This window comes from Equus quagga, chromosome 10, assembly GCF_021613505.1.
Source record: "Equus quagga isolate Etosha38 chromosome 10, UCLA_HA_Equagga_1.0, whole genome shotgun sequence".
NCBI classification, from domain to species: domain Eukaryota; kingdom Metazoa; phylum Chordata; class Mammalia; order Perissodactyla; family Equidae; genus Equus; species Equus quagga.
The window spans coordinates 84304362-84323037 of record NC_060276.1 but is presented as its reverse complement, the minus strand read 5'-3'; the positions used below and the strand labels follow the sequence as shown (position 1 = coordinate 84323037).

The 18676-nt window shown below is 42.0% G+C and overlaps 1 protein-coding gene across 5 annotated transcripts in view; it reads right to left on the bottom strand.

Annotated features, from left to right (window-relative positions):
- Positions 1–18676, bottom strand: part of ZNF41 (zinc finger protein 41) — a 53852-nt gene that overhangs the window by 21230 nt on the left and 13946 nt on the right. For all 5 annotated transcript variants that reach the window (XM_046672972.1, XM_046672969.1, XM_046672968.1 and 2 more), the window contains exon 2: positions 4875–5121. In XM_046672972.1, coding sequence (XP_046528928.1) covers positions 4875–4891 — 17 coding nt within the window. In that variant the 5' untranslated portion in view covers positions 4892–5121. The remainder of the gene's footprint in view (positions 1–4874; positions 5122–18676) is intronic.

The window sequence follows — 18676 nt, the reverse complement described above, 5'->3', positions numbered from 1 at the left end:
CACCTGCCACAAACGAAAAGGTTTGATTTCTGGGCCATTTCTGCCCCGGAGGATGGCATGTCCCCTACTACCACCAGGACCCCTACAAGGACTTCCTCATCCTAAGTGATGATCCCCACTCCAGCTCCTCACAGCTCTCCAGCGAACACACAGCGACATCTCCCGTCAGGGTCATCTCAGTCCCAGCACATTATGAGCTCTCACCCTCAGGCGTGCTGGGCGGCCCATTCTGTCCCTGGCCATCTGCTGTGTCGTACTCTGCAGTGGCCTTGGGGCTCAGTGATCCCACTTCAGAGTTGCTCTCACTCCTGCCCCAGCACATCTGCTTCACCTCCTGTGATCTGATCTTGCCCTTGCACACCCTAGGCTGGCTGAAAGCGTGCAGCGAGTGCTTGGCTCACTGTGCCCTCACCCGGGGCCAGATCCCCAGCCTGTCTGCATGGTCCCCCTCGACTGGGTGTGCCCTGGTCTCTCCTGCTCCCTCTGGCTGCTCCCTATCCCTCTGTCTGTCCCTGTTCCCTCCGACTGTGCCCCTGCGCTCCTCCCGCTGGCTTTCCCTGCCTACCCTGCCCTCTCCTGTCTCCTGGCTTCTTCCTGCTCCCTCTGCTGGTCCTTGTTCCCTCTACATGGTCCCCATCTGACTCTTCCTGGTCCCTCTCTGTTTACTGTTCCCTCTAAACGTTTCTTGTTCCTTCTGAGTGTTCCCTGGTCTCTTTCTGATGGCCCTGTTATTGTTTCCTCTGATTGTCCCTGGGTCCCTCGAACTGTTCCATGCCTCCTGTTTCTTCTTCCCTGACTGATCTCTGGTGCTCCTGTCGTGTGTTCCCTTCAACAGTTGTTGTCCCTCTAGCTGATCCTTAGTCTGGGGCACCGTTCTTCTGATGGTGCCCTCGTCCACCTCGCTGTTCCTTGGTCCTGTTGAGCCTTTCTCGTTCCTTCTAGTTGACACAGACTGACTGCCCTTTGAGTCCTCTGGCTGCTCTCTGGTCCCAATTCTTCCCTGCTCCTTGGGCAGTCCTGGCACGCATTTCTAATACGCTCTCAGCTGAGGCTCCTGTGTCTGGTCCACGGACCACACTTTGTGGAGCGCTGGTCTACCTGGCTCCTAGCCTAGGCTCTTGACCACCAAAGCAGACTACTTCTGTGGGCTCTCTGCCACAGCTGGATCCTGTACTTTCACTTTTCCATCACTTACATCATGTCTATTGGCGGGTTCCACTGGTTGCTTCCTGGGCAGGGTGACCAACCGTCCCAGTTTGCCCAGGACTTTTCCTGTTTTAGTCCCACAGCCCAGGAAACCCATGTCCCCCTATCCCAGGGAACTCTGGCTGTTCCCAGCCTCTCCCTGGCTTCTGCAACTGTCTCTTAACCCCAGTGCCCGCTGCACGGGGCCTTTGGCTGCTAACTAGCTTCAGGAATGGATACCCTGGCTCTTCTCTAGTCCCTCTGGCTGCTCCCTGCTCAGTCAGGCTGCTATCCAACACCAGACACACTTTTAATGCCCACTTGGCTGTTCCCTAGTTCTCTGGTTAGTCCCTGGGACCTCTAGTGGACACCTAGTGTCCAGCACAGCTTTGCTCTTCCCTGACTTCAGCGACTGTTCCTGTTCCATGTGGCCCTGGTGCCCTCGGCTACTCCTCAGCCCCGGAGGCCCTCCTCTGTCTCTCCAGCTGGGCTGTGGGTCCGTCCCTTCCCTGCCCCGCTAAGTCCTCCACAGCCTCAGCAGCTGGGCCCCGCCTCCTCTGGCTGTTGCCGGCTCTCAGGCTCATCTTTCCCATTTCTCCCCTTTTCTTGTTTCCCGGGACCTCTGCCTTTCCCCATCCCCTCAGATTCTCCTCCAAACCCTAGTGCCTCGTGAAGTTGCTTGTCCTGCACAACACCAAACCTTTTTGCTTTTTCCGTTTTGGCCGTCTTCTGTTTCCTTATCCTTCTGGATGGTCCCTGTTCCCTCTAGCTGCTCTCTGACTCCTCTGTCTCCTGGTCCCGCCTCTTATTTCGAGGTCCCTCTGGTTGTGTTCCAACTCTCTGGCTCTTCCTCGCTCCCCACTATTACCGCTTCTCCAGCCCTGACCACTGTTTCTTGGTCTCTCTGCTGCTCTCTGGCCACTGGCTTGTATTTCCCGTTTCCTCTATTTGTTCCACTGTGCTCCCCACCTGTCCCCTGGGTCCCTTGGCTGTCCTTCATTTCCAGTAAGTGCACCATAGCCCCGCCAGCTGTTCCCTGTGACTATTCCCTGTCCCTCTTTCTCTTATTGACCCCTCTGCCTGTTTTCCAGCTTTAGTCACTATTTCCTGGTCCACCTGGCTGCTCCCCACTCCTGGGGACATTTTTATTGGTTCTTTGGTACCTCTGCCCATTCCCTGCTCCTTGATATTTAACGAAAAACCAAGAACCTAACCAATAAATAAAGGAATAAATAAAATTCACCAGGGTCTTGGCCATTTCCATCTCTTCTTGCAAGTAGGCAGAGATCTATGGTTGGGAAGGAAGACTTGAGTGCAGAAATGTGCCTTGAAGCGCCCAGAATCATTCATCTAGAAATTCCCACATAGTGGCCAGGCAAGAGGTCATGTGCAAAACGACTGAGGAGGACCACATTGCCGTGGCCCCAACCTGTGGGTCTGTGACTGATATGATGGAGCAGACTCTAGACCAAGGGCAATTTTCCAGAGTGAAAGTGCACTGCTGTTAGGCAGCAATTCATTAACCATTCAATGCCCCTAGACCGTTGACTCAAAATAGAATTTCAGTGACTTGGGCCAAAGGATTTAAGTGTAGGAATCCCACCACAGCAGTTGTTTGTTTTCTTTTCAGATTGGCACCTGCGCGAACGTCTGTTGCCAATCTTTTTTTTTTCTTTTTCTTCTTCTTCTCGCCAAAGCCCCAGTACATAGTTGTATATTTCAGTTGTAGGTCCTTCTAGTTCTTCTATGTGGGACACCACCTCAGCATGGCCTGATGAGCGGTGCTAGGTCCACACCCAGGATCTGAACTGGTGAAACCCTGGGCTGCCGAAGTGGAGCACACAAACTTAACCACTCAGCCATGGGGCCAGCCCCTCACCAGAGCAGTTTTAATCACAACATAAAACTTGAAACCCCCTAAATGTACATATAATGGATTGGTTAAATTAATTATAGTTCATCCACAGGATACAATGCTATGCATCATGTGTGTATGAAGAAAAATATTTATTGCCTAGAAAATTATGTTAAATTGCCAAATTAAAAAGGAGATAACTGAGCCAGCCCTGATGGCCTAGCAGTTAAAGTTCAGTGCACTCTGCTTTCTCAGCCCAGATTTGGTTCCTGGGCATGGAATCATACCACTTGTCTGTCAGTAGCCATGCTGTGGTGATGGCCCACATAGAAGAACCTACAACTATACACAACTATGTACTGGGGCTTTGGGGGGCAAAAACGGAAGAAAAAGGAGGAAGATTGGCAACAGATGTTAGCTTAGAGCGAATCTTCCCCTGAAAAAGAAAAAAAGAAAAAAACCAAATACTGTGATTCCATTTTTAAACTTGAGCTAGATAATATATATATGTATGATATGTACATACACTCATAGCCCCACATACATGCACGCACGCACATTCAAAGGAAGGAAATATAGCTAAATGTTAACAATGGTTAACATTGGGTACTGCTGGAATTACAAGTAATGCTTTAGTCTCTTCTATTTGCTTATCTGCATTTTCTAAAATTTTATTGTGAAACAATGAAATTATGAAATAATAAAAATCAAAATAATTTGGGGGCTGGCTCTGTGGCCGAGTGGTTAAGTTCGTGCGCTCTGCTGCAGGCGGCCCAGTGTTTCGTCGGTTCGGATCCTGGGCGTGGACATGGTACTGCTCATCAAGCCACGCTGAGGCAGCGTCCCACATGCCACAACTAGAAGGACCCACAACGAAGAATATACAACTATGTGCTGGGGGACTTCCGGGAGAAAAAGGAAAAAAATAAAATCTTTAAAAAAAATCAAAATAATTTTTGAAAGTGTAATATTATGTTAATGACCACATGGCCCTGAGTCCTTGTGACAATCAGCCTGTCGCCAGAGGTGACAGCATCCACAGGAAGGTCAGAAGGAGGGAGCTGTCGGGCAGGGTCTGGCTCTCTCATCGTCTTCCTCTGTTTACAGAATCTCGAGGGGAATTTTCAGTGGGAAACTTGGTCTTGGCTGTAGTGTGGTGAGGGTGGGGGACACATTCAGAAGACCTGGTTCCACTCCAATGCTGTCACTCACGATCTGGGTGGCAGGGCAAGTCATGTCCCTTCTCAGGGCATTTTATTCATCTTCAAAAGGAGGAGGAAGAATTAGAAGGGCCCTAGAGACTGTGGTCACTCTACTACCCTGCCATCCTCTAAGTTCCAAAGAAAAGGATTCTTCTGCCCTAGATCAAGACAGAGGAGAAATCAGCAAATCCCCAGAGAGCAGGGGGAAAGGAGGTCTGGTGAGGATTGGCTGAGCGTCTGCAAGAGCCAATGGAGAGTGCAGGGTCTGTGCTGGGAGTCAGTGGGTAGCATCTCTCTGGCCAGAGTCAATGGCCACTCCCACCCCAACCGCGCCCACAAACACCCTGCAGGGAGCTGCCTCCCCCCCCCCCCCAGGTGTGGGGCTGACCCTCCCATCCCACCTTTCCTCCATCAGCCACATCACATTTTCCACTGAAACACACAGGGCTCTGGATGTGGGACACCAGCCACGTGGTGCTCACTCAGCAGGAGGATGATTTGTCTCAGGGGCAGCCTGTCTGGAATATGTTGCTCCCTGTGAGCCACCTGCCCTGCCCTGAGGCCTTGGTGACAGGTCTGGGTCATCTCCTCACTGAATGAGCTCCTGCCCCCAGAGACCTCTCCCTTCTCACCTTACACAAGCTGCCATGTTTCTCTGCAGCCAGGGCTGAGGACCACTGGGGAGAGCTCCGGTTAGCTGGCATGTTCCCACCGGGCCTCAGCCCTCCGGCTCTCTTGTTGACAACTCCGCTCTTCCCAGAAGCTTGAAGCCAGGCGGGCACCTGTGGACTCAGCCAGAGCTGCTGGGGCCAGAAGGAAGATCCTGCAGCCTTCACTATGGGGTCTGGCCCAGGGACTCCGCAGAGGCACCAAGAAACCCTGGAAAGACAGTGTCCACATGGTCAGTCACTCCACATTCACTCCACGAACATTTCCTGGGAGCACCAAGGGCTGGCTCTCCGTGCTGGATACTACAGAAGAGAAAAGTTCAGTAAAACCAATACCGAGTATTAGCATAGAATATGGGAAAAGCTCATGAGATTTGGTGTAAAATGAACGAGGGTTAGAATAGCTCTTCTACATTCTAGCTGGAATCTGGGGAAGTCACTTTCGTCTGAGTTTCCTCATCTTAAGATTGAGGATGAAAATACCCACCTCCTAGGATTGTTGGAGTTAAATGAAGTGATGCTTCTAAAGCACTCACTCGCACTTGGCACCTAGAGCACATGCCATTAATATTAAATCTTGCCAGTATTACGTGGTGCAAGGCATATTTTATTAGGGGCTCATTTAATTTTCACACTCATCTTGTGAACCAGGTATTACTATTATTATTATTCCCATTTGCCATCAGATAGTGCTGTTCAGAAATACTAGGAAATTTTCCCCAAGATCCCCAGATTAGGGGGGAGGACAGAGATTCAAACTCAGGTATGCCTGGCTCCAAAGTGCATTTTTGTAACTATTGTGCCATATGGTGTTCTATTTATGGCAGAGTCACAATAAACATTATTTCTGTTTCTTGCTGCCTTCAAAGTGCTCTGGCTGAGGGGTGACCTTGTCACATGTGCATAAACCAATCTTCTGTATAATTCAGTGTACATTCTGGACAACTTATACAGTCCACTCTCTTCTGCCAAAGATGAAAAAGTAAACTCATCTGCCCCTCCCCTCAATTCCATCTGGGCCCTTGAAAACCAGCATGTCTGCACAGGCTTCAAAATCACTAACCAACACTACTTGACAAAAACTGTGTCCCAAATGGTGCTGTCAACTAGTTTCCATAGGCTCCTCAAATAATCACCACACACCCTCAAAAGAAAACCAGCCATTGGTCTGCTCAATGCCCCTGGTGGGCCAAACCTGCTCTCCTATAAGACCACATAACTCACAGCCCATATATAGAATCAGTAACTCCCAATAATAGACCTTCCGGTCCATCACATCCCAACTCACACAGTCCTGCCATTATGGATGTCCACAGGTACCAATCAATGACTCCTATAAGACCCCCAAAACTGACTCCCAGAGACTTGTGATCCCAGGTTTGCAATTGATCATTCACCACCTCAGTGTCCCAATCAATAACTCTCACGACAATCAGTGACTTCAGTTACTTACATCTCCAATTCTTACAAAACCTCAAGAATTTCTACAGAGGTCCCAATCACTTATCCACAGATGTCTCCAATTATTTTCCTCTAAGGATCCCCCAAGACTGTCACTCACTGCTCCAATATGAATGACATCTATAGGCCCTGGGTTATCTAATCCTATTGGACCCTAACTGACTGATCCTCCCCCACAGAAACTGCCCCAATCCTTGACTCCCAGAGGAACCCAATCAATCCCAAATCTGGTTTCGCATTTAATTTAAAGGATAATAAGAAAACCTAAAACACTTCCAGGCAGAAACAACGTGTTCTTTACAATGGAAGGAGTCACAATGGCACTAGACTTCTTATTTGCAACAGTGGGAGCCATATTAGAAGAAAACATCTACAAACTATTGAGAGAAAGTGACTGAGATCCAAGAATTTTAAACCCAAGCTGGGGCTCAACCCTATTCTTCTTTCAGAGCAAAAGAGACAATTTTAGACATAAAAGCATTTATAGCATAATACGCCAATATTCCTATCTCGAGGGAATACTCAAGAGAACAGTCTAAACAATTCTACACTGAATAGTTATGGAAACCTCAAAATGAGAGGAAAGCAGTTTTGAGAAATGATCTTTGCAAGTGATATATATTTATATCTGAATAAAGAAAAATAATGCAATTGGGCGCTTGGAAAAAATAATATTATTATTATTACTAAGTGGAAAATTGAAAATACTCTGGGAAAATCTACTGAGTGAAATGAGGAGAAGGCAAATATAGCATCTCTATTACTAGAGCCAATATTATTTGGATTCAGCAATTGAGAAAATACAGGCAATCATATTTGTAAAATGGTGAAGGCAACTACTAGCAGAAATTGATAAAAATAATCAAGGGGCTGGCCTGGTGGCATAGTGGTTAAGTTCACACGCTCTGCTTCAGCAGCCCAGGGTTCATGGGTTGGGATCCCGGGCATGGACCTATACACTGCTAATCAAGCCATGCTGTGGGGGCATCCCATATACAAAATAGAGGAATATTGGCACAGATGTTAGCTCAGCATCAATCTTCCTCACCAAAAAAAGAGAAATGTTAAAAGAAATCCTTCAGGCAAAGTAAAAATTATATAAATCAAAAGCTTGGATCTGTATAAAGAAGGGAAGAGTGTTAGAGAAGGAATAAATGAAGTAAAATAAAATATTTAAAAAAAATAATCAAAATCCTGAACTATCAGCATTCCAAGGTAATAAGAACCTAGAAGGGAATTAAGAGAAACATGACCAAATCAGCAAAAATAGGAAAAGATAAAGTAAAGAGATATTAACCAAGGAAAATAAATAGTAAACATAAAATAATAGGAGGCATGAAATTAAATATATTATAATTCAACTAAATTGAATGAGCTGAATTCTGCTATAAAAGATAAAGACTATAGGATTGGGTCAAAAAACAAACTATAGTCGTCACACATCCAAAAAAAAAAGAGACAAAGATGTGAAATGAAGCATTGGACAGAAACATGTCATGTTATTTATCATTCTTTCCATTATGGTCAGCACTCATTAAGTCTTAAGGAAATCTTTGCCTACTTCAGGGTCATAAAGATGTTTAATGATTTTTTCTAAAAGTTTTATTGTTTTATCTTTCACATTTAGATCTACAGTCTTCCTGGGAAGGATTGGTGTGTGGCATGTGTTAGGGTCAAGATTCATTTCTTCCATATGGATATCAAGATAAGCCAGCATCACTTATGGAAAAGATTACCCCTTCTCCACTGCTCTGCCGTGTCACCTCATGACCATATGTGTGGGGGTTCATTCTTGAACTCTCTATTTCCATTGATCTATTTGTCTATTCTTGGACCAGTACTACACGGTCTTAATTAATGTGCCTCATATTAAGTTTTGATATCTTGTAGAGTAAAAGATTATTAATTTGGACTACATTAAAATTAAGGACTTCTGGAGCTGCCCTGATGGCTTAGTGGTTAAAGTTTGGTGCTCACCACTTAGGGTGCCCGGGTTCATTTCCGGGTTCTGCAACCACACCACTCATCTTTCAGTAGCCATGCTGTGGTGGCATCCCACATAGAAGAACTAGAAGGACTTACAACTAGGACATACAGCTATGTACTGGGGTTTTGGGGAGGAAAAAGAAAAAGAGGAAGATTGGCAACAGATGTTAACTTAGGATGAATCCTCCCCTGAAAAAAGAAAAATTAAAGACTTCTGTTTATCAGAAGACAAAATTGAGTGTAAAGGCCATCCCACAGCGGGAGATTAAGTGCAGCACCTGTATCTGACAAACAATTCATCTCTCGAATATCTGGAGAATTCCTAGAAATCAATAAGAGCAATAGAAAAAAAGCAAAAGGAACAGGCACTTCTCAAAGATATACAAACGGCAAATAAGCACAGGAAAAGATGCTCAACTTCATTAGTTAGCAAGGAACTATAATTAAACTATAATAAGATATTCTTCTGTAACACCAGAAACGGCTAAAATGAAAAAGGAGAAAATAACCAAGAGCTGGTGGGGATGTGAAACAACTGAAACTCATAAATTGTTTGTTAGGAGCATAAAATAGTACAAACGCTTTGGAAGGCTGTTTGAGAGTATCTATTACAGCTGAACATAGGCAATATCCTATGACCCAGCTATTCCACTCGTAGGTCTATACCCAAGAAAAATGCAGACAGAGGTTTACCGAAAGACAGAAACGATAATGTTCATAGTGGCTTTATTCAAAACTGGAAATTATGAAAATGCCCATCAACATTACAATAGATAAACAAGTTGTGCTATAGTATACAAGGATATAGTATACAGCAAAGAGAGTGAACAAAGTACTACACACAGCATGCACGAATCTCATCTCACGAACATTATGTTGGCCAAAGAAGCCAGACCGAAAGGTCTATAAGTGAATACTGTATGGTTACATTTATATAGATTTCAAAAACATGTATAACTAATCTATGCTATTAAAAGTCAGGATATCGGTACCCCCGGGAGGAGGTTAGTGATTGGAAAGGAACAGAAAGGGGGCTTCTTGAGGGCTAATAGTGGTCTATTTCTTGATCTAGGTGGTGGTTGTACAGGTTTGCTCAGTCTGTCAAAAAATCATCAAGCTGAACATGCATAACGTGTGTACTTTTCTGTATTAGGTTGTAATTCAATAAAGATTTTTTTAAATATACAATATACAAGGCAAATGCAAGAAAATGGAAGCACGTATGGAAACACAATTATTGAGGTGGAAATTAAGGTCCAAAGTGCTCAAGAGATTAACAAACAAGGGGGACCTCTTTTAATAATAAAATATATAATAAATAAAGAAGAACTAACTTGCATAAACCCCTAGGGTCATTCAACACATACAAATAAAATCAGCAGAAATGCACGGAACCACACAAAGTCTTAAAAATCATAATTACAGGAACTTCCTCTTCTGGAGATGGAGGAGATATAATTTTACATATTCTTCCTGCTAAATACAACTAAAAGCTCTGGACATTATATACGAAACATAGGAAGACTCAAAGGTGGAGTGAAGAAGGCAGATTGGCTAGGGACCCTAAGACCCAAAAAATGACGTGGCAGTGAGTTCTCTGGGTATTCTTTTAGCCTCATATATCCCAGACTTGGTGCTGGAGAAGCCAGCAACCCAGAAATGCCAATAGACGCAGACAAAAACTGCCCCAAGAAAAGTCTGCTCTCTCTAGCCAAAAGACTAGGAAAGGGGCAATCTAGCAAGACAGAAAGCTTTTAGACAATGATGGACCTACTCCAGCTAAACACCACAGAAAATACTGCAGCCCCACCGGTATGAATGGCAGCCAAGGCCAAGTGGAGAGCCTAGACTTCCACCTTTGTCAGACTGTGAGAAGGTGGCCCCCAGCCTCCTGCCTCCTGTTGGGGAGGTGTCAGAGAAAGCCCAGTAGGGTGTTGGATCTTTCTTCCTTGCTGGGCACTAACAACTGCCTCTTCCTCCCCCATCCCTCAGTGACAGTGGAGACCACGTGACAAGTCTGGGCTTCCAGAGATAACAAAGTGCCCTTCCTGCTCCCTGATAGGGTGATGTCAGAGGAGGCCTACTGGAGCTCTCACCAAGGCTCGGCAGTAAGGCATCTCTGCCAACAGTGTCAACGGACATCACATGGGAAGCAGTGATGAGGTGCCTATCCCCCTCCCAGCCAGGGTGGTACCAGCAGAGGCCTAGTAGGGAGCCTGACCTCCCACCACCACTGAGCAATAACAAGAAGCCCCCCACAAAAAGAGGCCAACTGGAAACCTGGAGTTCCATCCCCACTGGCAGTAATGAGACAACTTCTCCCTTCACCAAATGGAGCTCTGTCAAAGGAGGCTTCTTAAACCATGAGGGTTAAAAAAGTTCCAGAGCTTCATAATATAATACCCAAAATGTCCTGAACATAAGAAAAACTCAGGCATCATACCAAGAACAAGGAAAATCTCAACTTGAAATGAGAAAAGACAATGAACAAATGCCAACATTGAGATAACACAGATGTTGGAATTATCTGACAAAGATTTTGGAGCAGCCTCATAAAAATGCTTCATTGAGCAATTATGAAAAACAGTTAACACAAATGAGACAACAGAACATCTCAGCAAAGAAACAGTGGATGTAAAGAACCAACTTTAGAAATTTTAGAACTGAAAAATATAGTAACTGAAACAAAAAGGTCTATGGATGGGCTCAACAACAGAATGGAGAGAACAAAAGAAAAAATCAGTGTACTGGGTATCTATTCAAAGAACTTGAAATCAGCAATTCCAAAAGTCCCATGCACCCCTATGTTCATTGCAGCATTATTCACAATAGCCAAGACGTGGAAGCAACCTAAGTGCCCATCAACTGACGATTGGATAAAGAAGATATGGTATATATACACAATGGAATACTACTCAGCCATAAAAAAGGATAAAATCATTCCATTTGCAATAACATGGATGGACCTTGAGGGTATTACGTTAAGTGAAATAAGCCAGATAGAGAAAAACAATCTCTGTATGACTCTACTCATATGTGGAAGTTAAACATGTAGACAAAGAGAACAGACTAGTGGCTTCCAGGGGAGAGGGGGATGGGGGTGGGCACAAAGGGTGAAGGGGTGCACCTACAACAGGACTGACAGACAATAATGTACAACTGAAATTTCACAAGGTTGTAAACTATCATAATCTTAACAAAAAGTAAAAAAAGAAAAAGAAAACATCAGGGTACTTGAAGACAGAATAGAAATAAACACATGTGAACAACAACAGAGTGAGAAAATTAACCTAAAAAAAATGAACAGAGCCTGGGGGACATGTGAGACTATAACAAAAGACTTGACATTTCGAGTCCTTAGTGTCCCAGAGGAGAGAAGAGTGTGGGGCTGAAAAAAGTATTTGAAGAAATAATGGTTGAAAATATCACAAATTTGGCAAAAGACATCAACCTAGAGATTCAACAAGCTGAATGAAACTCAAAGAGGATAAAACAACAACAACAATCCATGCCAAGACACATCATGGTCAAACTTCTGAAAACTAAAGACAAAGAAAAAAATCTTGAGGGGTTGGCCTAGTGGCCTAGTGGTTAAGTTTGCACACTCTGTTCTTTGGTGGCACGGGGTTCACTGGTTCGGATCCTGGGCATGGACTTACACGCCACTCATCAAGCCATGCTGTGGTGGCATCCCACATGGAAGAACTAGAAGGACCTACAACTAGGATATACAACTATGTACTGGGGCTTTGGGGAGAAAAGAAAAAAAGAGGAAGATTGGCAACGGATGTTAGCTCAGGGACTGAAAATGCAATTAAAAAATTTTCTTAAATTTTGAAAGCAGCTGGAGAGAAATATATAAAATACATAAAAGAAAAACAATTTGAATGACAGCAAATTTCTCATCAGAAACCAGAAGGAAGTGGTAGATTTTCCAAGTGCTGAAAGAAAAGAATCCTGTATCCATAGAAAATATCCTTCAGGAAGGAAGGGGATGTCAAGACATTCTCAGATAAAGGAAAATGAAGAAAATTTGTTGCCAGCAGATCTACCATAAAAGAATGGCTAAAGGAAGTTCTCTAAACAGAAGGGAGATGATAAAAGGAGGAATCTTGGAACATCAGTAAGGAAGAAAGAACAAGAAAAAAGCAAAAATACAGGTAAATATAATATATTTTCCTTCTCCTAACTTTTCTAAATTATGTTTGACACTTGAAGCAAAAATTATTACACCATCTAATGTGGTGCTCAGTGTATGTAAAGGAAATATTTAAGACAACCATATCATAAATAGGGGATGATAAAGAGACATAAGGTAGGTAAGGTTCCCATACTTCCCTGCAAGTGGTAAAATGATACCAGTAGACTTTGATAGGTTATGTGTATATTACACGATGCATAGAACATCCAATAAGAAAAAAACTATATAAAGAGATCTCCTTGAAAACACTATAGATAAATCAAAAAGAATTCTTTAAAATGTTCAAATACCCCAAGAGGGGCAGGAAAAAGAAAGGAGAAAAACAAAAATAGAGAGAACAAACACAAAACACAAAATATGACAGACTTAAACCTTAACACATAAATAATTAGATTATGTGTAACTATACCAATTGTAAGACAGATTACAGAGACAGAGATTGGCAGATTACATTTAAAAAATCATGACCCGACTACACACTATGTACAAGAAATTTACTTCAAATATAATGATATATGTAGGTTGAAAGTAAAAGGATAGAAAAGCTATCTCATGCAAACATTAATTAAAAAGGGAAGCAGAGGGGCTGTCCCCGTGGCCGAGTGGTTAAGTTCATGCGCTCCGCTGAAGGCGGCCCAGCGTTTCGTCAGATCGAATCCTGGGCGCGGACATGGCACTGCTCATCAAACCACGCTGAGGCAGTGTCCCACATGCCACAACTAGAAGGACCCACAATGAAGAATATACAACTATGTACTGGGGGGCTTTGGGGAGAAAAAGGAAAAAATAAAATCTTAAAAAAAAGGGGAAGCCGGAGTGGATTTATTAATACTGGATAGAGTAGACTTCAGTATAAACCAAATTACCAGGGACAGACAGGACATTACCTAATGATAAAAGGGTCAATCCACCAAGAAGATATAGCAATCCTAAATGTATACACGCTATGAAACAGAATTGCAAAATATGTGAAGAAAAATTTGACAGAACTAAAAGGAGAAAGAGACAAATTCACAATTATAGCTGGAGACTTCAATACCCCTCCTTCAACAACCGATAGAACAACTAGACAGAAAATCAGCAAGGTTACAAAAGAACTCAAGGATACCATCAACCAACAGGATCTAAGTGACATTTATAGAACGCTCCACCCAACAATAGCAGAACACACATTTTTCTCAAGCGCCTATGGAACATATACCATATAGACCATATCCTAGACCATATAACAAACCTCAACACATGTCAAAGAATTGAAATCATACATAGTATGTTTTCTGACCACAATGGGATCAAGCTAGTAATCAATAACAAAAAGGTAACAGGAAAATCCTCAAACACTTTTAAACTAAACAAAACATTTCTAAATAATCCAAGGATGAAAGAAGTCTCAAGGGAAATTTAAAAAATACACTGAACTGAATGAAAATGAAAATACACCATACCAAAATTTGTGGGATACAGCTATGTTGGGAAAGGCAGTCTCATACATGTAATCTTTCAACTCCCACTTGGCCACGTAAGATTGGGCCTTGGGCCTGGAACACTTCCTTACCAAGAAATAAAGAGCCCACAGAGCCTGTGTTGGGCTTATGGCCCTGTGTGGGACTATCTTTCCCTATTTCAGACTCAGTGTGTGCTATTTTGTTCTGCTGAAGCCTGTACATGAATGGCCCTCAGGCACACCCAAGCTTTCACTATTTCAGACTCAATGGGGGAGGGGTCGAGGCCCTTCCACTGCAGCATGAGAGGAGTGTGAGTAGTATGTTAGTTTAATTTGTATTTCCTTGTTAACTAATGGAGTTGAGCATCTTTTCCTTTGCTTACTTGCCATGTAGCTGCTGAGGGGTGAGGGACCACCCTTGCTACCCATGAGGGACCAATGCACAGTACTGATGCTGATCTTGCTCTCTCTCTTCTCTATGTGAGTAAAGTGTTGTTCCAGTGCTTGACTGTGTTATGTTTCCCTTGGCAACTCTGATACTAAGATGCAGTGGGCAGAAGTGTTTGGAGTCCTCCCCTGGGATTGATAACTGGTGTACAATGCTCTGCTCCACAAGCTAAAGCAGTGCTGTGAGGAAAATTTATAGCAATAAATGTTTACATTTGAAAAGAGAAAAAGTCTCATATCAATAATCTAAACTCTCATCTCAAGAAACTAGAAAAGAAGAACAAAATAAACTCAAAGCCAGCAGAAGAAAGGAAATAATAAATGTAGGAGCAGAAATCAACGAAACTGAAAACACAACAATTTAAAAACCCAAAGAAACAAATGGCTGGCTCTCCAAAATGAACAATAAAATAAACAAACATCTAGTAAGATGGACAAAGTAAAAATCAGAGAATACACAAATGATTAATATCAGGAATGAAACAGGGGCTATCACAACAGACCCTGCAGACATCAAAAGGATAATAAAGGAATACAATGAACAACTCTACACACATAAATGTGACAATTTAGATAAAATGGACCAGTTCCTCAAAAAGTACAAACTATCAGAACTCTTCTACTATGAAATAGTTCAGTTAAATAGCCTCATAACTACTAAGAAATTGAATTTGCAATTTAAAAAACAACACCCAAAATAGAAATCTCTAGGCCCAAGTGGTTTCACTGGAGATTTCCACAAACTTTTCAAGAAGAGCCAACACCAATCTCACACTATCTCTTCCAGAAAATAGAAGATGGAATTCTTCCTAACTCATCCCATAAAGCCTGATACCAAAACTAAACAAAGAGTATAAAAAATACATTATTGGGGCTGGCCTGGTGGTGTAGTGGTTAAGTTTGCATGCTCTGCTTCAGCAGCCTGGGGTTTGCCAGTTCAGATCCCAGGCGTGGACCCATGCACCACTTATCAAGCCATGCTGTGGTAGGTGTCCCGCATACAAAATAGAGGAAGATGGTCATGGATGTTAGCTCAGGGCCAGTCTTCCTCAGCAAAAAGAGGAGGACTGGTGGCAGATATTAGTTCAGGGCTAATCTTCCTCAAAAAAAACCCCAAAACATTATTGATGTGTAATGTTTTCCCGCTGGGTTTATATGTGGTTTACATAGCAAAATTTGCATGTTTTGTCATCACTTGTATTTGAAAATAGGATATTTCTTGACAAATTATCCCATTATCTCACCAAAAAAAGAGTACAAAACAAAGAAAACTATAGACCAATATCCTTCATGAATATAGATGCAAAAATTCTTAACAAAATATTAGCAAATATAATTCAGCAATATATATAAAAAGAATTATACACCATGACCAAGTGGAGCTTATTCCAAGAATGCAAAACTAGTTCAGTATTTGAAAATCAGTGAATGTCTTATACCATATTAACAGGCTAAAGAAGAAAAATCACATGATCCTATCAATTGATGCAGAAAAAGGTTTTGACAAAATTCAACACCCATTCACGATAAAAACTCTCAGAAAACTTGGAATAAGGGGAAACTTTGTCAACTTGATAAAATTCTACAAAAAAACTGCAAATAACATCATACTTAATATGATGGGGAGAATGTTTGCCCATAAGATCAGGAACAAGGCAAGAATGTCGACTATCACCACTCTTATTCAACATAGTAATGAAAGTTCTAGCCAGTGCAATGAGGCAAGACAACAAAATAAAAGGCATACAAATTGAAAAGGAAGAAATCAAACTGTCCCTATTTGCAGATGACATGATGATCTACACAGAAAATCCCTAGGAACCTACACAAAAACTTCTAGAAGTAATAAGTGACTTCGGCAAGGTTACAGGATACAAGAACAACACACAAAAATCAGTTGTATTTTTACATACTACAAACGAACATGACGAAATAAATTAAAAATATAATACTTTATATCACTCAGAAAATGAAATGTTTAGGTGTAAATGTAATGAAACACGTTCAGGACTTGTATGTTGTAAGCTACAAAATGTTGATGAAAGAAATCAATGAAGATCTAAATAAATGGAAAGAGATAGTGTTTATGGCTTGGTAGCCTCAACAGAGTAGAAATATCAGTTCTCCACAAGTGGTATACAGACAATATAATTTCTATCAAAATCTCAGCAAGAATTCTTTGTAGATATAGGCAAAATTATTCTAAAATTCATGTGGAAAGACAAAGGAACTAGAATAGATAAAACAATTCCAACAAAGAATAAAGTGGGAGGAATCAGTCTACTTGATTTCAAGACTTTTTATTTACCTTCAGGAATCAGGACAATGTGGTAATGATGAAGGGATAGACACATAGATCAGTGGAACAGAATAGAGGATCCAGAAATAGCCCCACACAAGTACAGCCAACTAATTGTTTTTACAAAGGTGCAAAGACACTTCAATGGTTGAAGGATAGTCTGTTCAATAAATGGTGCTGGAGTAATCGGATATTCAGAAGCAAAAAACAAAATGAATCTCAAGCTAAATGTCATATGTTATTAAAAATTAACCCCAAATGGATCATAGATTTATTTATTTTTAATTTTTTTAAAAGATTTTATTTTTTTCCCCTTTTTCTCCCCAAAGCCCCCCAGTACATAGTTGTATATTCTTCATTGTGGGTCCTTCTAGTTGTGGCATGTGGAACGCTGCCTCAGCGTGGCTTGATGAGCAGTGCCGTGTCCATGCCCAGGATTTGAACCAACAAAACACTGGGCCGCCTGCAGTGGAGCACATGAACTTAACCACTCAGCCACGGGGCCAGCTCCCCAGATCATAGATTTAAATATAAAACTATAAAACTGAAGACAACAGAGAAGAAAATCATCAGGACTTAGAGCTTAGCGAAGAGTTCTTAGATATAACACCAAAAACATGATTTATAAAAGTAAAAATAGATCAGTTTGACTTTATCAAAATTAAAAACTGTAGCTCTGCAAAAGATACTGCTAAGAGGATAAAATGACAAGCTAGAGACTGGGAGAAAATATTTGCAAACCCCTTATCTGACAAAAGACTTGTATCTATAACATATAAAGAACTCTCAAAACTCAACATTGAAGAAACAAACAATCCAATTAGAAAAATGAGCAAAAGACATGAAGAGACATTTCACCAAAGATGATACACGGAGGGCAAATAAGCACATGGGAATATGTTCACCATCCATAGACAAGCACATTCTAAAATTTATATAGAAAGGCATGGCCCCTAGAATGGCTAAATCAGTTTTGACAAAGAAGAATAAAGTGGGAGAATCACTCTAATAGATATGAAATCTTACTGCGTAGATACCAGTAATCAAGACTGAGGTTTTGGCAGAGGGATAGACACATACATCAATGGAACAGAATAGAGGATCCAGAAATAGCCTGAAAAAAACCATAGGATGGAAAGGATGAAGATGCTAAAAAGACACGCTACTGACTGGGAAAAATATTTACAAACAACATATCTGACAAACGACTAGTATCTAGAATATATAGAGAACTCTCAAAACTCAACAGTAAAAAAGTCCAAACAATTCAATTTAGAAAATAGGCAAAATATACAAAGAGGATAAACAGATGGCAAATAAGCACACGAAAGTGTGTTCAATATTATTAGCCATCAGGGAAATGCAAATAAAAACCACAATGAGCTCTCATTACAAATCTACCAAAATGGCTAAAATAAAAAATAGCGACAACACAAAATGTTGGTGAGGGTGCAGAAAAACTGGATCTCTCCTACACTGCCAGGAAGATTCACCCTGAGCTACCATCTGTGCCAATCTTCCTCTATTTTGTATGTGGGTAGCTGCCTCAGCATGGCCGACAAGGAGTGGTGTAGGGTCCACCCTCGGGAACAAACCTGGGCCACCAAAGCAGAGCACGCCAAATTTAACCACTAGGCCTTTGGGCTGACCCCTATAGAACATTTTTGAAATGCAAAACTTTAGAAACGGAGGACAGATTAGTGGTTTCCAAGGGTTAGTAGGGGCAGGAAGGAAATGGGTGTGGTTATAAAAGGGCAATACCAGGGATCCTTGTGATGTTGGAATTGCTCAGTATTTTGACTATGTTGGTGGATACACAGAGCTACACAGGTGATACAATTGTATAAAACTTACACAGGAAATCTGAATAAGATGAATGAATTGTATCAAGGTCAAAATTCTGGTTGGCATGTTATACTTTAATTTTG